The sequence below is a fragment of the Myotis nattereri genome (genome assembly GCF_964212035.1).
Source record: "Myotis nattereri genome assembly, chromosome: 9".
Lineage (NCBI taxonomy): Eukaryota > Metazoa > Chordata > Mammalia > Chiroptera > Vespertilionidae > Myotis > Myotis nattereri.
In genome coordinates, this window is record NC_138084.1 from 3,957,992 (window position 1) to 3,979,248 (window position 21,257).

At 45.4% G+C, this 21,257-nt stretch overlaps 2 protein-coding genes across 4 annotated transcripts in view; one reads left to right on the top strand and one right to left on the bottom strand.

Annotated features, from left to right (window-relative positions):
• Window positions 1-11,676, bottom strand: part of ATL3 (atlastin GTPase 3) — a 36,575-nt gene extending 24,899 nt beyond the window's left edge. Inside the window, exons 1-3 of the mRNA XM_081099756.1 lie at window positions 11,374-11,676; window positions 2,094-2,308; window positions 1,811-1,954 (exon numbers count right to left, since the gene is read on the bottom strand). Of these exons, the coding sequence (XP_080955882.1) occupies window positions 1,811-1,954; window positions 2,094-2,308; window positions 11,374-11,419 (405 nt within the window). The 5' untranslated portion in view covers window positions 11,420-11,676. The remainder of the gene's footprint in view (window positions 1-1,810; window positions 1,955-2,093; window positions 2,309-11,373) is intronic.
• Window positions 11,677-18,233: 6,557 nt separating this feature from the next.
• RTN3 (reticulon 3) overlaps window positions 18,234-21,257 on the top strand; it is a 43,214-nt gene continuing 40,190 nt past the window's right edge. The window contains exon 1 of one of the 3 annotated variants that reach the window (XM_081099181.1): window positions 18,234-18,641. In XM_081099181.1, coding sequence (XP_080955307.1) covers window positions 18,500-18,641 — 142 coding nt within the window. In that variant the 5' untranslated portion in view covers window positions 18,234-18,499. The remainder of the gene's footprint in view (window positions 18,642-21,257) is intronic. The other 2 variants (XM_081099182.1, XM_081099180.1) reach the window with 2 other exon arrangements.

The following is a 21,257-nucleotide window of genomic DNA, read 5'->3' on the forward strand; positions in this document are numbered from 1 at the left end:
TCCCTTCCACTCTCTCTCTAAAAAAAAAAAAAAAAAAACAATGGAAAAATATCTTCAGGTGAGGATTAACAAAAAAAAAAGGAAACAGAAAAATAAGAATTAAAATAAAAACAAGCCATGAGACAACTTCAAGCAGCCTGACATATATGTAATGTAAGTCCCCAAAGGATATGAGGCAAAATTGTATTTGAAAAAATGAGTGCAGAAAATGTCCGATTTTGATAAAAATTATAAACCTGCAGATTCAAGAAGCTCAACATGGTCCAAATACAAGAAACATGAAGAGAACTGCACTGACACATTATAACCCAATTGCTAAAAGAAAACATAGAGAAAACCTTAAAGGCAGGCAGACAAAAAGACGTTAGGCACCTGCGGGTAACAGCAGGATTTCTCAGAAACAATGGCAAAAAGTCAGGGGAGTGACATCTTCAAAGCACTGAAAGAAAAGCCTATCAGCCTGGACTTCTATACCCAGCATATATGTTTTTTAAAACAAAGACGTTTCAGAAACATGAAAGTTAAAAGATTTCAGCACCTGCAAAGCACTATAAGAAATGTTAAAGGAAGTCCTTCAAACAGAAGAAAAAAAGTGGACAAGAAAATGGAAATATGGACACACAGAAAATGAAGAGCACAGTTAATGCTAACTACATGGGTAACTATATGACTTTTTATTACTTAAATACCTTTAAAAGATAACTAACCATTAAAATAAAAACAAAAACAATATTAAAGTAAAATATGTGACAATAGCACAAAAGCTAGGAAGGGAGGAATGAAATGTCAATTATAATTCAATAAAGCTGTTAAAAGAATTAAAAGGTTGGATAAAATAATATCTAAAGTTCCTTCTATAAAAAAGTTACTGTTATATTTCAATGTTATAATTCTTCATTCTCCTAGATTATCTTTCTTTACAAAATGTGATAAGCTCATTGCGGTACACATTTTTTTAAATTTTAAAAAAAAAGGGGTTTCCAATATATCTTTCTCCTGAAACTTTCACTCAAATAGAGAAATAAAATAATAAGAAAATGCATAGGAAAAGGAATAGAAAATATAAAAACAGCAATAAGAGTTGTGCATCAGTCTTCAGCCACCAAAATAATGAATGACTTAGCATTTAGGAAAAGGCTACAACTAAACAACCTGAAGAGGGGATGTGGAACCTTAAATCCCAAAAAGATCCAAAAATGAGAGAAATGAGCAGCTGTGAAGATGTGTTTTAGGAAGGGATGGGTTAAAGGTTGTTTAAAAAAAACAGTGGTACTTCCAAAGCCCCTCTTCCACTTTAAGACACACATGACTTGCCCCTCCTGACCCTTACAAATAAATTTGGGGATAGCTTCTACAGCTGTAGCTTACTATTATTTTTAATCCTCACCCGAGGATATTTTTCCTTTGATTTTTAGAGAGAGTGGAAGACAAAGGGAAAGACAGAGAGAAATATCAATGTGAGAGAAACACATCAATTGGTTGCCTCCTACATGCGCGTTGACCAGGGCCCGGGTCGGGGAAGAGCCTGCAACTGAAGTATGTGCCCTTGGCCGGAATCGAACCCAGGACCCTCCGGTCTGCAGGCCTAAGCTCTATCCACTCAGCCAAACCGGCTAGGGCTGTAGCTTACTATTTTTTGTTAGAAGCCTTATATTATTATTTGACCTTTTAAACTACATTCATGGGTTATGTTTAAACCATAAACATATCATTCTAATAAAAAATTATTTTTAACTGGATTACTAGTATCAAAATATGCATTAAAGTTCTTATTTTGTTGTTTTATTATGTAAGCCTTTTTCTTCCTTACCTTCTTCCCATCTGGCTTTTCCACGGTGAAAACTTCATTCCAGATCTGAATCCCATTAGTGTCTGGGTCAGAGCCCCCTCTCCATGAAAATCCTGTTAACGGCTCTTCGGCATCACCTAACCAATTTGAATGGCCACCTTCTTTCTACAGGAGAAATAAGACATTTCCATTAAACCTAAAATTTTGAGTACTTTTAAACATCAAGAGTAACACATGAACTTATTTTGCTCTTTCGAACATAAATTCTCCTTTTCTGATTTGAAATGAAGTAATTCTACCTTACCTGGAAATACAAGTACCGGAGCAAAAAGTCCAGAAGGAAAGACTTGCCCTTTCGGAAGGCTCCAGCCACTGACACCACCACCACATCAAGGTCTCGAATGTGGTCCTGCAAGAGGATGCTGGCCAAGGCTTTCTCTTCTAACTCAAAGGAATGCTGGTCTTTCTGAACCAAAACAACTTGCACTGGACCAGGCTTTCCACTCTCCATGGCATCACCTATTTGTTACAGAGAAAAATATTAGTTTCAACATATTCTTAAATATGTATTTTTGAACAGGGAAAAATCAAGAATTTAAGGTACAAAAACACTAATCATAAAAAGAAAAAATGACAAATTAGACTTCATTAAAATCAAGAATTTTTGTTCATTAAAAGATACCATTAAGAGTAAAAATGCAAACCACGGGATAGGAGAAAAATATCACAATACCTATATCCAAAGAACTCATATCCAGAATCAATATAGAAATCCATAAGAAAAAGACAATTATACCAGCCCTGGTATATTTGGTTGAGCACCAGTAGTTTCCCTACCAGAGTTGAAAGCAAAAGGATAATTCTTGGAAATTCAAAGCTACCTAATAGCTATGGATATGGGGAAAGTTTACAAAAAAGTAGCAGTGGGGCCCTAACTGGTTTGGCTCAGTGGATAGAGCATCGGCCTGCGGACTGAACGGTCCCAGGTTTGATTCTAGTCAAGGACATGTACCTTGGTTGCAGGCACATCCCCAGTAGTGGATGTGTAGGAGGCAGCTGATCGATGTTTCTCTCCCATCGATGTTTCTAACTCTCTATCCCTCTCCCTTGCTCTCTGTAAAATATCAATAAAATATATATTAAAAAAAAAAAGTAGCAGTGGGGCTCAGGACTGAAGCAAAGCACTATTTCCCTAAGTGAGAGTCTATCCCACTGATATTAAGAGATGTTTTAGGCAGTTAAAAGGATATTTTATTTTAATAATTATGCATTTTAATGTATATTAGGAAACAAAACCACGTTTTAATGGATCATGGCTTAGAAGGAGGCTAAGTTTAAAGAATGAATCCATTTAAAGTAAACTGAAGGACAAACATAAAGTAAAGCATACACAGGTAGGAAGATGTGGTCAAAACTCGTAAGAGTGGTTCCCAAATTACTTTGCTCTGGGAAGGACAAAAGGCTGCATGATCATAGCAGCCAAAGTCAACAACGCTTGACTGCCAGAGTCTATCTACACTTTAAGCTACGGAACTGCTGCTCACTTTCTATACTTCATCACATAACAAAAGGGTTCTTGGCACTTTTTAATTTTTTTAAATATATTTCTTTATTGATTTCAGAGAGGAAGGGAGAGGGAGAGAGGATCATTGATCGGCTGCCTACTGCATGCCCCCTACTGGGGATCGAGCCCACAACCTGGCATGTGCCCTTGGCCGGGATCGAACCTAGGACCCTTCAGTCCTCAGGCCAACGCTCTATCCACTGAGCCAAACCAGCTAGGGCACTTTTTAGTTTTTTACAAACTATTAGAAAACAAATACATATTAAGTGTTATGCTATTGTTGTAATAAATGTATACCAACACTTTTCTTTACCATTATTGGTGATAAGAAAGGAAACATTTCTGTGAATAATCTCTTAGGGTTCTTCTTATTGCCATAACAGCAGGTGAATCCAGGACTTAAAAACCTTCAGTGTTTCATATAAAAGAGTCCATGAGAACAATTCATTCAGACCTTATGGATAAACCGCTCAAAGCAGAACCAAAGTCTCTGAGATAGCTGGTTGTTCACCCAATGTTTTCCCTCCTGCTAGGTAATAGATTTTTAGCTGGGCATCTTAACTGCCCAAAAGAAACACATTTCTAAACCAACCCTGCAGCTAAGGTGTCATCGTGTGACTAAATTCTGACTGGAAATGATATAGCAACTTCCAGGTCACGCATTTTCCCCCTTCCTGCTGGCTAGATGGAGAAGTGAGAGTGAGTCATCCTGGACCAGGCACATGAGGGCAACACCCTAGGAATATTGGAGCAACAAGAGAAGTAGGGCCTAGGACTTCATGTAACAGAACTGCCATGCTGGCTCACTTTTATGTGGAAGAAAAGTTAAAGTGTACCTTGCTTGCCCCAGCTGGTTTGGCTCTGTGGATAGAGCATCAGCCTGTGGACTGACGGTTCGATTCCGGTCAGGGGCACATGCCCAGGTTGCAGGCTCGATCCCCAGTGTGGGGTGTGCAGGAGGCAGCCAATCGATGATTCTCTCTCATCATTGATGTTTCTATCTCTCTCTCCCTTTCCCTTCCTCTCTGAAATCAATAAATATATATATATATTTTTTTAAAGTATATCTTGCTTAAATCACTTATCTGGAGGTTCAATCACATATACCCAAACCTAGAAACCAATACAGCAGTCACCCAGGACTTCACAATTAAGTTCATGATACTTTCAATTTCATCTATTTCACTATTAAAGTTTACTGAGCAATGTGAATGTCCTGGTATACAGCAGACACACAATAAACAATCGTAAGAAAGAATGAATAGGTGCTGTAATACAGTTGAAAGCTGCAACCCTAAGGATGCAGGTGGTGCTGTTAGGGCAAGGGGCATGGAAGATAAGGATACACGGGCCGCAGACAGGGTAGAATAATCCAACGACAAAAATGTATGCAGTTGGGCACGAGTTGCATTTCAAGAGAAGGTGGAGACCACTGAGAAGGTTTTTTGTTTTGTTTTGTTTTGTTTTTTAAGGGTGACAAAGCCTTCACGCATGGCTTCCTCTCTGCCTAGAGCACAGTGAAAAGGAAGAGAAGCAGGCTATGTTTAGTGGGATGATCCTGCACTTCTCTTCAAACAGTGTAGTGGGCACACCGGGTTTTAAACAGATCTTGTTCTTCTGGCTTGAATTGTAACCAAAATTCAACGTAAGCAAATAGAGCTGCTCACTTTCCACCACACCATCTTTCTCCTTGACTTTCTAGGACAGTGATGGCGAACCTGTGACACGCGAACTCATTTTTTTGGTTGATTTTTCTTTGTTAAATGGCATTTAAATATATAAAATAAATATCAAAAATATAAATCTTTGTTTTACTATGGTTGCAAATATCAAAAAATTTCTGTATGTGACACGGCACCAAAGTTAGGGTTTTTCAAAATGCTGACATGCCGAGCTCAAAAGGTTCGCCATCCCTGTTCTAGGACAATGGGTCTGTATTACTCATCTGCCAAGTAAAAACTTTACTTCTACTCATCTCTTTCCAGACGTCATGTGAATGTCCTGACTTATCCTCATAGCTCAGACTCCCCAATCCCTTAGAACCCTTAATCCAAATTTTAGGGCCCATTCCTAGGCTAAGCCATCTTCCAACATTTCTTGCCTATAAGGTTGATCATCCAAGTCACCATCCACAACTGTTTCTTTTTTTTCTTTTTTTGCCTTTTAATTGCTTTTATTACTCAAAAAAAGCTTCATTTTTTAACTTATTTAGCTTTCTGACTCTGCTTGGGCCTTCACTACTTTCACAACGATCTTCTGCCCCTCAGTGAGGAAGGCACGCTTGGTCCCGTCCTGGACACATTTAGCACATGTGGCCCCACCACGGCCCTCCTGACAAGTCTTTTCATTGTAGACAACCTCATGAGAACTGGAGGCCTCACAGCATGAAAGCCTCTAAGTCGGCCTGGGCACGCACCACAGGGAGATTCTGGTGCTTTCCCAACCTTCTTGGCATAAAGGTAAGCAATTCTATTGCCAGGGGCTGGGGGCAGCCTAGTTCTGTCAGAGGCTGTATTGCAGGACAGCCTCTGACGGCATGTCCAACATGGACCATGGGAAATGCCTGAAGTCACCATCCCCGGAAGAGGGGCCCCAGGTGTTTCTTTGATGATGTTACCTCAGTCCCTGAGGGCTGAACTCCTTCATTACAGTACATGAACATATCATGACAGCAACTACATAAAGGCTACCACAAACATTTTATGGACAACTTGAAACTAAAACCCCACCCCTCCACTGCCTTAGATCCTCTAACTTATTCTCCTCATTCTCCCAGGCAAATGTATTCTTGTTGGTCTTGCTACTGGGAGAGCGTTAGGATTCAGGTACTATCCTACCCTAAACCTCCAGTGTTCAACCTACTCAACCATTTGTTCTCACCGCCTAAAATGCTTCTCCCCCCTTCACTCCCCACAAACACACCTGTTCATCCTTCAACACTCACCTTCACCCTCCCGTTGTCCTGATCTCCCCAGCCTATCCCTCAGAGGACACATCACCTAAGTATATGGGATACAAGGCAAGGCTTAAATCCTTACTTTCTCCCACCGAGAATGTAAGCTCCATGAGGGTAAGAATTTTTGTCTCTTTTTTTTTTTTAATATATTTTATTGATTTTTTACAGAGAGGAAGGGAGAGGGATAGAGAGTAAGAAACATCGATGAGAGAGAAACATCAATCAGCCGCCTCCTGCACACCTCCCACTGGTGATGTGCCTGCAACCAAGGTACATGCCCTTGACCGGAATCAAACCTGGAACCCCCCAGTCCGCAGGCCGACACTCTATCCACTGAACCAAACCGGTTAGGGCAGAATTTTTGTCTCTTGATCAGTGCTATATTCCCCAATATCCTCGAACAGTGTCCACACATAATGGACAGCCAATAAATATTTGTGGAATAAACTCCACCCTTAGTCACAATGTGACTATGGATAAATTTCTAACCACTTAAAGCTCCGTTTATTTATAAATCTAATACCCACCTCAAAGCCCAGTGTTTGACACATTTCAGGGACTTAATAAAGTAGACCCACTCTCCTATTTCCACTAAAACCTTGTACATAGCTATTCTACTCATCACAATGATTATACTGTACTTCTGATTCACAACCCAGGCTGGGAACCCCTGAGGAGCAGAGCAACTGGGAGGCACTCAGCCTCAGCACCTAACACAGGCAGGGTAATAGTTTCTTAGTGTTGTGAACACTAAAGCCAACAGTAAACCTCAATAAAGATCGGCTTCTTCCCTTCCCCGTCCCAGTCTTTCTTTCTTTTCTTTTTTTTTAATATATTTTATTGATATTTTACAGAGAGGAAGGGAGAGAGAGGGAGAGTTAGAAACATCGATTCAGCTGCCTCCTGCACACTCCCCACCAAGGATGTGCCCGCAACCAAGGTACATGCCCTTGACCGGAACCGAACCAGGGACCCCTCAGTCCGCAGTCCAACGCTCTATCCACTGAGCCAAACCGGTCAGGGCCCAGTCTTTCTTTCATTGTCAAACGCCTTGAAGGTATGTCGTCATCTGCATATGGAACCATTCCCTTTGGCGCCTTGTATCTGATTTTCCGCTCAACCTCTCCAGTTTACTGAAGACCTCTCCTGCCAAATCTGACAGCCTTTCTTGATTCTCATGCAAGCCTCTCTCTGTGACAAAACACAGCGGCCCCGGCTTCTAAAGCTTCTTAAAATCTACACACTCGGTGACAGTGTACATTCCTAGTTCCCTTCGAACCTCTGTATCATCTTTCCCTTCTTTCCCTTCTTTCCCGCCTCCTATGACATACACCAAGGCTCTGCTTCAATCCTTTTGGAAGTTCTCACTCACTCGCTCAGTGAGCTGTATCATTTCCTACACCCTCTATGTTGGTGATACCACCTCTTTAACTTCTAACCTGCATTCGGGTCCAAATGTACAACTGCCTAAGGGGCAGATTCACCTGGATATTCCACTGTCACCTCTAAGGAGTACTATGTAGAAATATATGGCACAAGAGCCAGGACACAAGATCCTGTTCCGGTTCTACCGCAAACAATCTGTGTGATTCTGGGCATGTCTAGTCTGTCTCAACAGAAAAATGAGTCAAGATTTAAGCTCTAGCAACCCTTCCAACACTAACATTTTAGAAATCTACATTTAGTGCCTTCAAAATGAATCCTCAGTTAATCCACTTCTCAAATCTCCTTGGTTCAGACTCCACATCTTCCCTATCTTCCTGTGTGCAATACACCATCAAATCCTGTCACACCTTCCTTCCATGATTTGGCAAAGGTTGTTATTCTAGTGAGGCAACATGTACAGGAGTAAGGCCTGCTCAACCATCAGGAAAGACCAGCGTGTGGGGCCCAGTTGTGCACGGAATGTACCAGCCTGAATAAACCACTTTCTTCTCTGTGTCTTGGTTTTCTCTACAAAATCAGCTGGGGCGGAGCCAGCCGCAGTGCTCATCCTTACTGTCCAATGAGTTCCAAAAAGCAAATCAACTGAGTTAGAAACATTTCACTGAGTAGAGTGCATGACTCAGGGTAAAGCTATGACCCGAGCTTTCCACTCTCCTTTTGAGATCCATTCGCTAGTCAAAGAGCAACACACTCAGAAACAGCATGCCATTTTCATGCCTTGTCCGTGCGGGCAGTTTTTAAAGCTCCCAATTCACAGACCAGGCCAGAGAAAACATCATCACAAGAGAAAGTACAAGCCCTCAGCCAGCTCCAGAACTGCTGGGTGTGGTTCCTTTGTGGTGATGATGAGTAAGTACTTTTATGTGCTCTACTTTGTCTCAAGGTAGGAGTATGATGGTAGATACCCATCACTTTTTAAGGCTGTTTCAGTGAAAGTACTACTTAAACCCAACTAAACAATACCAGGGGAAATTTTACATCTTGATTAATTAAAGGATTTTGGAAGAAGCTTTTTCTCAGTTCATCTGTTGTAAAAAATCTTTATATTTTATTTTAGCACAGAATGCTGAACAAAACCATTTGTCAATTAAGAATTGTGGAGTGCTTCATGATTTATGAAGATCAATTATGACTAAACAGTATTGAAGATTCAGAAATGCAGAGACCCAACTGAATCTAAAAATGATGCTAGGCATCTTTTTAATAGAGAATGAGTTAATATTCATCTCATTTGACTTTTCCCTAAAAATGAGACCATCACTAAAATCATTCTCATTACCTGAAGGTTTTAATTATGTGTTCCAGTTTAGTAAGGCTTTCTTATTTGGCAGTATTTATTTGCCTGAGATTCCTTATCATTTCAAGGCATAAGAAGAGTTAATCACTTGCTTATTTGCCTACTCTACCAGTGAAGCCTGTTTCCTGATCTGTAACATTCTTTAGCTGTGAAATAGATTTAACCTGTTCTAACCATCAAAATGCCAATAAAAAACATTTCTTTAGAAATTTGCAATGAAGAGCATCAACTTCTAACACAAATACTGAATTACAAATTATACTTCCTATACAGTAACAAACCAATTCAAACATAAGCAACCACCTATAGGGAAATTTGATTATAAATTAGTATGAAAATTAGATTTGGATTTTTTTTAACTGTTGCCTGACCATTCAATGAATTAAATCAGAATCTCTGGGTGGGTCCCAAGCATCCACAGGTTTTAAAAAAAAAACAGGTTATTCTAATGCACAGCAGTGCTGAGAACTGCAACGCTATGGCAACTAAAAGATTTTTCTTTTAAATAAAAGCTTTCCCCGCACTTCCCCCCTTGATAGATCTTAGAGAATATGCTTCTAAAATGTCAAAGGTAACTTGGGGAAATGTTTTAGAACTGAGACTAACTTTAAAACGTAGCTGTGTTATTTGAACAATTTCTCAAAATGAAAAAATAAGGCCGTAAAACGTTAACAGGCACGCCTAGTCATTAAAGGTAAATTCTAAACCCGTTCTCAAACAAGTTCATACAACCCAGGGTTCCCTAAGGTACTTCACAGGAACCTTAAAATGTGTGACCCCAAAAAACAAATAACAATATGTGACCAAATTATTAATAATGACCACTGGGGAACAGGAGAAGTAGAATAAAACTTTATATTTCTTGCTTCTTACAATTCTCTATTTTATTTTAAATAATTAGCATGACTATATTCTTTATTCTATGATTTAGAAATCATAAAAATGAAAAAGTGCTGTACCGATTTTTTAAAAGCCTGTTTAGTGACAACTAAGAAAATGAGGCTAGTACACCTCTTCACATTTATCCTCTTATTTATTATTGCTTTTCTGAATTGCACGTTTACTCCAATGAGATAAACCCTAGCTAATAAGACCATGTGCTGTACTAGTGTAGAGAACTTTTCATCCAAGTGTTTCATTTGCAGGTGGTTACGCAGAAACAGCAGGGATTTCTGGACTACAAGCTACTGTCTATGGGGGCTGCAAAAAAAAGGGACTAATTTTAGAATTTCGGGACTTTGCCATGTCCAGTACTTGCCGCAGATTAAAACTATGTGGGTTCTGCTTCTCCAAACCCAAGTCAAAACGTGAGGTCGCGTTCCCGGTCCGTTAGCTCTTCCCGCCCTTTCGCAAAGCATCCCACCAACTCCGTCTTCAGCCGGGAGGGCGCGGGTCCATTTACTGACCGAACCAAACGATCCTCCAGTGTTTCCAGTGTTACCGTCTCCTCTCGCCTCTCGATTTCGCAAGTGAAACGTGTGGCAATTTCAACAGCACCCGCGTTAAACCATAAAGCCAGGTAACTGGCAGGCGAAGGCGGACCCGTGATTTACGGTCACTTCTACTTGGTTTTCATTTAAAACTTTTTTTTTCTTTTTTTTTTCTTTTTTTTGGTCTTCAGGAAAGCAAAGGAACAACGTGCAGTACCACACGAACTAAAAGAACGTCCTAACAGATAACTCGGGCCGCATCTGTTATCTCCTTCGTGGCCATGCGGCGTGGGCTCAAGACCAACTTTCTCGATGCTTGTGGTGGGGCCTCAAGGTCGTCAGGACAGAAACGGAGCGCCCAGCTCCGAAGCGTCGCGTCCCCCAAGGCCTTCCTACCGGCGGGACGGGGAAAGCATCCGCCTTCCCGCTCCCTCGGCGTCGGCCAGGCCGGAGTCACCCGGCGCCCGGCACCCCGGGCTCCCGGCCCCCGAGCGTGCGAAGCGCTGGGGCGGGAAAGGGGCCGAAGTCCCCGCGCGCCGGGCTCTGCCCAGAGCCGGGCTGAAGCCTCCGGACCCGCCCCAGGGGTGCGGGGGGCGCCAAACCCGCAGCAACAGCCCAGGAGAGCACTAGCGCCCTCCCCCGGCGCAGGGCACGACCCCCGACGGCGGCCGCTCGCTCCCAGCCGGGGGCCGAGTAAGACGCCGCCCGCGCCCGACCGACCGGGCCCAGCGAGCAGCCCTCGGCTCCGCATTCAGGGACAGACGGTCCCAGCCCCGGGACAAGGAAGCACGGCGGCGCGGTCGGGCGGTCCCCTCCGAGTTCTAGCAGGAAGGGCGGCGGGGGTGGCCACACAGTGGGCCCGGGGGCGGGGGGGATGATTAGGCGCCTCACCTGCTCCTCCCGAGGCAGCCGCTACCGCTCGATGGGGAGACAACATGGAGCCTCCGCCCTTAGCAGAAGCAGCAGGGCTCAGAGAGGGAAGGGCTTGGGCGGGAACAAACTTGGCCTTGGAGGCGGGAAACAGGCGGGGCCTGGGCTCTGGGAGAAACTGGAGAGACAGAGGGGAGCGCGGAACTGCGAGGGAGCGAGCACAGGGCGGGTGGGCGAGGCCCGACGGGAGGCTGCGGGAACGGCGAGCCCTGGACGAGCTGGAGCGGAAAAGCGCACGCGGCCGAATGCCGCCACCGCCCCGACCTGTGCGCGCCTGCGCGGGAGCGCGGAGCGCGCCGCCGTCTACCTAGGTCTGCGCACTGGGGCCAGCGGTCCGTTGGGAATTGTAGTCCGATGCTCTCTGGGTCCCCGCCAGGGCTCCTGGTTCTGCGCACTCATCCCCGGGCGGGAAGGAAGCAGAAGAAGGGGGATGGGCTTCTCTGGGCTTTTCGACAACTGAACTACAACTCCCAGCAGGCCTTGCGGGGAGGTGAGGGCCGGCCGGGGCGGGAGCCCGCCTGCGAGTCCCGCCTGGAGACCCGGCCCGGGACCCAGCCCTTGGGCTAACCGGCTCCGAGCCCCCGTCGGCCCGGCGTTGGAGACGGTTTCGGTGTTTAACTCTGCTCGGGGCCACAGGTGGGCGGCACTCTGCCCTAAGGACCGGAAGACGGCCTTAACCCGGGGTGACGTGAGCGGCACCGGTTTTTCAACGATTTTGACTTCACAAGGGGAGGAGGCTGTGACTTCGTTACCAGCTTCCCCCATTTTCCCGTCCCGGGCCGAGCCCGACGGCGCAGCATCCCCACTCTCAGAGCTAATGTGAGCGGTGAAACCCGTCCACCGGCCTTGTCCAGCCTCAGCCACGGCCATCTTTTGTTAACCTCAGGTTTACAGGCGCTTTTCTGAAGCTGCTTTGCAAGCACATCCTTAAACTGTATGGTAAATCAACGCAAAACAAGCTTCTCCGAACGTGCTTTTATTCACACTTCACATAGGATTGCGGAAATGTCCGTTGCCACAATTGAATAAATAGTGTTGTTATTTTGGATTTACTGAGGTGGGGCAGTTCTCTTGGGGTTAAGTAACTGGTGAAGCTTATGGGAGGCTAAAGCATCCATCATACACCACCTCTTGGCATCACCATGGCCTCATTCACTTAAAAAAAAAGTATTCACTTTTTTTTCTTCTGCCTCTGAACTAGGATAACCTATCCAGCTACTTCTAGGTCCTGCCAAGCCCTCAAGCTGTTAACTAGTGATTAGATCAGAGGTGAAGAGGTAAAGATAATTCTGCCTAATCTTACCTAAAAAGGTCCTCTTTTGATTTATTTTCCCCTGCCCCTTTTGAGTCTCCCCAAACTCTCAAGATCATTTGAATATCTTCCTCCAGATTTTAGATTTCAGGGTCTAGATTAGATCTAGACCAACTGGGGCCGGAAGGAACTAGACATGAACATCGGGGAAAGTGTTTACTGAGGTTTTACACGGAGCAGAAGGCAGGACCTTCCAAATCCCGGGTATTATCTGGCAGGCTCAGAGAGAGAGCGGGGTGAAAAGCCAATGATGTCACAATTGCATTACACAGTGTAAGAATTTAAAACTGCATTTTCTATTCCCTTTCCCCGTCCATCTCCGTAAGACTTCTTACCTGATGGTGCGCCATCTAACTAGTTTTCCTTTTCTTTTTATCTTTTCCCATTAGAATGTATGTTCTAAACAGACAATTTTTTGTCTCTTTTGTTCACAGTGCCAGGTAGATAGTAAAAACTCAAAGATAGGTAGATGATTGATAGATAGATAGATAGATAGATAGATTTAATTTCAGAGAGGAAGGGAGAGGGAGAGAGAGATAGAAACATCAATGATGAGAGAGAATCATTGATTGGCTGCCTCCTGCACATCCCACACTGGGGATCAAACCCACAACCTGGGCACATTCCGTGACCGGGAATCGAACCATGACCTCCTAGTTCATAGGTTGATGTTCAACCACTGAGCCACAGCAGCTGGGCAAAACTCAAATAGTTATTGAATGGTTGAATAAAGAAGGTATATGTTGCACCTAACACCACTCACTTACTTTCTTGTTACTTTAATACAAAGTATCTAGTTTTGCATTTGAACAAAATACCCTATTCTATTACAAGGGCTACCAATAGAGATCCACTGAAATCTATTCTTCAGGAAGTTACCAGCAAATACTGATGTAACATCTGTCTCAATATAACATTATCAAGGTCATCCTTAGCAACATCAGCCTTCCTCATACCTTGTAGAAGCTTTGGGCTTTTGGAACAACACAGTACAAATTACAGGTACATGATTAATGAGAAACATGTTTTGTTGTTATTGTTGCTGTTTCCTTCCCAACTATTCAGGGTCATCAAAACAGTGGACATTCAAAATGCTAAATATTCGCCGAAACCGGTTTGGCTCAGTGGATAGAGCGTCGGCCTGCGGACTGAGAGGTCCCAGGTTCGATTCCGGTCAAGGGCATGTACCTTGGTTGCGGGCACATCCCTAGTGGGAAGTGTGCAGGAGGCAGCTGATCGATGTTTCTCTCTCATCGATGTTTCTAACTCTCTATCCCTCTCCCTTCCTCTCTGTAAAAAATCAATAAAATATATAAAAAAAAAAAAAAATGCTAAATATTGGTGTTACTGATTACAGCCTGCCTTCAGCCATCTCGTTCTGAATTGAGTCATGTGGTCTGACCAGAGGCTGAGCTTCTCATGTGGTTTTCCCTAAGTAGGTGACAGGTAGACGTGTTTGAATGGTTAAGGCCATTGGCTTTGACCTGGCTTTGAATTCTGACTCGGAGGCTCACTAGCTGTGCAAACTTGAGTTACTTAACTTCTTTGAACTCATTTCATCATTGTCAAATGATTTGCCTACTCAACTCACAGTATTGTAAGTTAACTGAGATGTGTTTGGCAATTGTGGCTGATGCCTAGTTAGCGCTCGAAATGTGGTAATCACCATTCTGGGACAGCAAAACAAAGCCGTAAATACTTAAGGTTCCTCAAGTATTTTTATGAAGCACAAAAATAGCAAAATTGTTTTCTGCGGTTCTGGCCACTGTGACTCAGGTGCCAAGGCGCTTGTTATGGGCCAGGCGCCGCGCCAGGCAGTGATGCTGCAGGGGCGGCGAGAAGCAGTCCTGTCTTCCGGAGACGCACCGTCTTGTGGGTAAATGGCCAAGGAAAGAGTCCCTCGCTGTGACTGCGCCAGCCTTCTGACCTTCCACCTACTTGCAAAATCCATGTTTAAGCAACAGTATGGGCACTCAGAGGGACAGACGGGACTGCTTGCATCCTTTGGTGGCACTGAACTGTTCGTGCCTGCCTTTGTTCATGTATAAAATGAGGTAGCGACTTGGTGTCCTACTTTATAAAAAGAAAATAGTCAACCCCCAACTCACAGGGTATTAGAAAGCTGAATGTCTGCCCTTCACATGGTAACACAGTAAGAAAGAGCTCAAGACCTGCCAGCTGCTTCCTTGTTGTTTCAGCCAACAGCACAGCCGTCTAACATTCAGAAAGACGGAAGGAACGAGCACTAGAATTTACTCTTACGGAAAAGAAGCAAGATGCCTAACAGTGCATAGCATGCTAACGTTTGTATTAAAAAGGGTGGGTGAAGATACAGCTTTGCTTTCTTCACCTTTGCACTTGCCACGAAAAGCTCCTAACAGTTACCTACATGTATGTAGGTAGAGAGACTGGTGGGTGGAGAGGGGTGGGTATAGAAGAAACTTTATAGTGTATTGTATATACTTTTGAAAAAGATGTGTGGGCATGCACGTGTACATGAACATATATATGACATGTGAATATATTTTTTAAATGTTTAAGATACATACTTTTTTCCTAAAGAAAAAAAAAAAATGGGGTAATGAGATGGCCTAGAACAGCCGTGGGCAAACTACAGCCCGCAGGCCGGATCGTTTGAAATGAATAAAACTAAAAAAAAAAAAAAAAAAAAGACCGTACCCTTTTATGTAATGATGTTTACTTTGAATTTATATTAGTTCACACAAACACTCCATCCATGCTTTTGTTCCGGCCCTCCGGTCCAGTTTAAGAACCCATTGTGGCCCTCCAGTCAAAAAGTTTGCCTAGAAGCTGAGATGGTACATTAGCTGTGTAAAAACCAGTCCTGTAAGGACAGGGCCGAGGAAGAAGAGGCCCAGCTCAGTGCCTCAGCATTAAAAATTGCTCAACAGAAGTTCTGAGGAATGACTAAGCTACAGTGAGCACTTTAAAAATCCCATGGGGCCCTTCCCTGCCTGAAAACTTTCACTGAATCCCCATTGGTCTTAAGACAAAGCCTCCTTGCCCTGGCTGGTTTGGCTCAGTGGATAGAGCGTCAGCCTGCGGACCGAAGGTTTGATTCCAGTCAAGGGCACATGCCCAGGGTTGTGGGCTTGATCCCCAATAGGGGGCGTGCAGGAGGCCCATCTCTTTCATCATTGATGTTTCTATCTCTCCCTCTCCCTTCCTCTCTGAAATCAATAAAAAAATATATTTTTTTAAAAAAGACAAAGCCTCCATTCTTTAGTTCTATATTACAGCTTCTCTACACTCTGACCCCAATGTATCTTCCCCATTTTATCTCCCGCTTTTCCCAGTGCAAGCCATTGGCTCTAGCCAACTTGGGTTAACCACACTCAAAACACCTTCTATACAGACACACTTCTGAGCCTCCAGCCACTTCAGGAGGCCAAGGCAGCCTGTGAAGGGGAGAGGTGAGAGGGGATCCAATCTCAGTTTCTTCTGCTAGACAAGCCAGCACTGCGGTGCATCATGGGCTGGGCTGGGAGCGGGGTTCTGTGATTGTTCTGCCCAGAAGGAGGTCTTACTGTGTATTTGCCTCACACCATTCTTCTCCTGCCTTCAATGCCCTCTTTACCACTCCAAAGCCCTGTCTGACTTTGGGCTTCTTCATAAAAACTCCCCAAATCACTATAAGTCCATAGTGATTCCCTCTCCTCTTAAATTCATGCAATTCATTTGCCATCTAATTATAGCATGATAGTATTGTGTTGTGTGGGATTGTTTGGGGTTGCTATTTAATTTGTATTTTTTAACTTTATGTGAGTATGTCCGAAGCCCCAACTAGCTTGTAAGCTCATGGAAGACAGAATAAACATTTTTTTTTAATCCCTCCAGGTTTCCCAGGATAGTGCCACACACACAGCAGGTGATCAGTAAACATTTGTGGGACAAATCATGTGTACAAATAACATCCCAAGTCAGTCTCGCTTACTGGGAAGTTTGCTGGTAAAGTAGGAGAGATCAGGAAGGAAAGAGCTCCGACAATTGGACCTGGCACAAAGGCGTCTTACATTAAAATATCTGAAGGGTCTGAAGAGACCACCGAGACCACACCAGTGTCTTGATTTTTAGCTTCTTTTTCTCTGCTTCTAGAAAGATATCACGGAAATGGGTTTCCTTTCTGGCCAGGGTCTCCAGATTCTAGCAATTGCTTCGTTTCCTTATGGAGCACCTACTATCATAAATTAAACTTTATCCATTTATCAGGATGGGCTTGGTCATCCGTTGGCTGGTATTTCCTCTTGCCATCTAAAGGGCAGAGTCCTGCATTATCAACTGATGCTGTAGGTGCCAGAGTAAGATGTTTGCCACAAAGTTATTTTGGGAAATATGCTTCTGTGCCTTTATTCAGTGTTGCAACAGCCAGGAGTTTTTCTCCTGTCTAGGCTTTGTCTGACCTTAAAAACTGCCAAGGGCAGATGTAGTCCACTGTTCTAGCGTATTTCCATTGGTCAGACTGCTTTTCCTTTCAGGCCACCTGGCTAAGTACCTCGACCTTCATGAGGCAGCATCTTTACAGGATCTGCTGATCCTGCAGTTGCCCTTCGGGTCATCAATTGCTGCTTTAGCAATAACAAAGCCTGCAGCCTTGATTTTTATTATTTCCAGTCTCTGTTCCCCTTTGTAAAGGAATTATGCACATTTCAAATATTTTGACCAAATGTAGGGAGAAGGCTTTGAATTTTGCAGACCAACTATAGTGAATTCCAAAAAATGAACAAAATCTAATATGAGCTAGATATTTGGTTTCAAATACATTTTTCTGCTAATGACCCCTATGAATCAAATTCAGTCGTGTATTTTGTACCATATTCTCAATTTCTAGTACCTCATCTTACCATCCCCTCTGACCACAGCCAGGGTGCTATCTCCTGGCTCTTCTTTTCTCAGAAGCTCAGGTTTTTATCCGTCAAAATTTGCCTTCTTTACCTGATAGACTGTTCGCAGGAAGAGACGATCTGAAGACCCAAGGCGGTCTAGAGCCCTTTTGGGGAACAGTAATGAGGTAAGAATTTGAAGCAGGTTCTGCAGCTGCATTGCAATGTGACTGGAATGAGTAATCGTTTTCCATTCTGTGCAGCATCTTTCTCCACCTACCAAATGGCGGACCGTGCCCTCTCTGCCTCATGGTGAAAACATATCGTGAGACACATCCAGAAAAATTCATAAAGCACCTCGCAGAGTGGGCCTACTCCACCCTGTGGCTTGCAGGTTTCATTGGAGTCACAGGTGGAAACGCATCAGACAAAAGACGAGGGCTCTGGAAATGACGGGAAAGAGAGTCCACCTGCTGAGAGCAAAAAGAGACGTCTATCCTTAGAGCCCGGAACCCGCCGGCCCTAAAACACTCACGGAGTCACGAAGGAAGCTAATTCGCAGGCCCCCCTCCCACTGCAGTCTCGGTGGTGGGCGGGGCTTGGCGCTTGGCCACGCCCCTTTGCGGTTGCTCTCCTTCCCCGCCCCCCCAGGGGCGTGGCGTGAAGAACGCGAAGGGACAATTCTTGCGCCTGCGTCCTGCGTCGCTGGGCACCTCGACGCGGCCGCCGCCCGCCCGAGGGCCCTCTCTGCGCCTGCGCACTCGCGCTCCCGCCCTCTCGCTGTGCCCGGCCGAGTCCGTCAGTCTGTCGGAGCCCGTCCTCGCAGCAGCAGGAGCGAAAGGACTTCGCAGAGCCCCCCGTCCTATCATTTTCTTTCCCCGCCCTCTCTCCCGCCCCACATCTCTCTTCAGCCCGCTCTCGCCCTTGCGCAGCCATGGCGGACCTGTCGGCGGCCACTCAGTCCCCGTCAGTCTCCTCGACGTCCTCCGGGGCCGAGCCCTCCGCGCCCGGCGGGGCCGGGAGCCCGGGAGCCTGCCCCGCCCTGGGGACGAAGAGCTGCGGCTCCTCCTGTGCGGGTGAGGCGCCGGGGGACCCGCCCTCGGGAGCGGGTGTCGGGGGGCCTCGGGGCAGGCAGAGCGCCCTCCCTCCCGGCGGCTGCAGCCCGGGGCCGGCGTCGGGAACCGGGCGGAGGGGGAAGGGAGCGCCGGTCGCGCGGGCGGTGAGGAAATAACGGGGCGTGAGGAAACAGGCTGCCGCGGGGAGCCGTCCCCGGGAGTGGGCGTGGGCCGCGGCCCGGCGGGGGCCCCCAGCTCGGGGAGCAGCCCCCGGACCGGGCGGCTCAGGAGTGAGGGTCGGGCGGACGGGCGGGCTGGTCCTCGGAGCGGGGATCAGGGGCGGCTTTCGGGGGACGGCGGCGGAAGGGCTGCAGGGCAGGTTTGCAGCAGGTGTTGACACCATCAGACATTCCTGGTGGTCATCCAAACGAAAAAAAAATTTTATTTTTTTTTTGGTTACCCGTGTGGGGAGGACGAGGAAGTGTCGTGGACACGTCGGAGCCGCGTTCTACCCCGTTTTTACCTGCCTTTGCTTTGCCGTCGCCGGACTCGCTAAATGCCCGGATTGTCGGAGGCTCCGAGGCGGAGGGAGGCGTGATGAGTGCGAGCAGCGCGGGGAAGGTGGGGGGTGGAGGGGAGCTGCCGATGGTCCAAGATGGATCCGGGGCTGCATCTGCAGCGCCGCCCGCTCCTCCGGGCGCGGGTGGGGGAGGGGCCGCGCCGGCAGCCGCCTCTGTTCTAGAAGGTGATCCTCGGAGCCGGGCCGGCCCGCCTCGGATTTTGATTTCATGCTTTTTCTGTTGGGCTGCTGTTGATGGCGGTGTAACAAAAGGGGGTGTTTAAACCGCAGAAAAGGGGGAGGGGGAGGCGGTCAGACAAAGCTGGTGGGACCCCCCTCTTCCCTGGCCGTGAAAGGCGGGGAGGGATGCTGCAGCCGCTTTTAGTTTCCATTGTATGCGCGTCTGCCCGCCCGTCGGTGGGAGCTGGCTGGCAAGCTCCCCCAGGGCGGAGATCTGCAGTGCAGGCGTCTTCTGCAGGAGGAAAAAACGCACCCGAGCAGGTGGCAAAGGAGCTCAGTCTTCGGAGGGGGGAAAAAATGTATACACACACACACACACACACACACACTGAGTGGCCAGATTATTATAACCGGCCAGATTATTATGACCACCCCATCAGTACTTCATTGACACTTCCAAAAATACTGAACATTGAAAACTTCCTAAGCAAATACTCTCAAGGTTTTATTATTATTATTTGCATAACTAATTCACTTCATTGTACCTATGGGGTGGTCATAATAATCTGGCCAGTCATAATAATCTGGTCACTCAGTATATATATGTGTATATATACATATATATATGTGTATATATATATACATATATATATGTGTATATATACACACACACACACACACACACACACACACAGATGATGTTGCTCTCTATTTAGTTAGTTAAAGGATTTTGGGGAGATTTAAAAATGCTTTCTTGTCTTCTTTGCCAGAATCTTGGGTTGATGGTTATAAAGAACTTAACATTTCTGATCTTGGCTTTAAGTATATCCTCTACGTGTTTCTCGAGCCGTGGATTTCCCACGTAAGAGTTGTGGTGCCCTGTAGGATTTCCCCAGTGTGGTGGTGACCATTTCAGTAGAAGCAGTAGCAGAGGAAGCTTCTGCAATGTCAAGATCGGCTGTCCAGTGGAAGGAATGAGGCAGCAAATTTAGAGCCCTTGTTCCCTTTACACCACCAAGCATTTCTGCTCCCAATTTTTGTGTTCTGGGCAAAGGTCCAGGTGAACAGCAGCTTCCCTATGACTTAGCCACTCCATTCGCCAAAGCGAATTGCTTGTCATTGCTTACTGGTCTCCATCGCTGGCCCTTGTGTGCATATCTTTTGATTTTTCTTGATTTAAAATGTTCTACTCACCTGAAAGATAAACTAGATAGATTCCCTATCTTGAATTCCTATCCCTTGGAAATGTGTATTGATACTGTCCAGAAATCATTAACACAGGTTTGGTGGCCCCTGTAAGATACTGTCATGCCTAGTTATCATTTCATTGCAGAAGCTTTTCCCTGTTGCAGAATGTTTTCTCCATCTCTCAGAGGAAATGTCTCAGGCTTCGGCACCGTGAAAATAAGGTGGACTTTGTTATTCCAAAATGTAACTCATTTAAAGCGAATACTAAGAAAAACCTTGATGGTTTAAAAATCTACGTGTGTTGATGTCAACCTTCACGTTATTTCACCGAGCTCCTCTCGGTCTCAGAGACGTTCAAAAAGAGAAGAGTGAACGGTCACTCGGTGTCCTTTAGGGAACAGTTTTGTCTGTCCGACCTGCTGAGTAACGATTTTAGAAATATTGGTTCCTACCTAAAGGTAGAGAACGAGCGATGGCCCTGTCCGGTCCGGTCCGGTGCCTCGGACGCCGTGCAGGAGGTCAGGGGCCACACTTGGCTTCCCAGCTTCCTGCCTTTGGAGGAAATTGAAGATTTCAAGGCAGAAATTTGAAGTTGAGGTGAAATAGATTTACATATTTAGTGCTCTTTTCAGGGTGAGGGTTGTATTATTGCTGTGAAAATCATGATGCCAAAATAAAGCTGCATTTCTTGTATCTGTTCTTGGAAATTA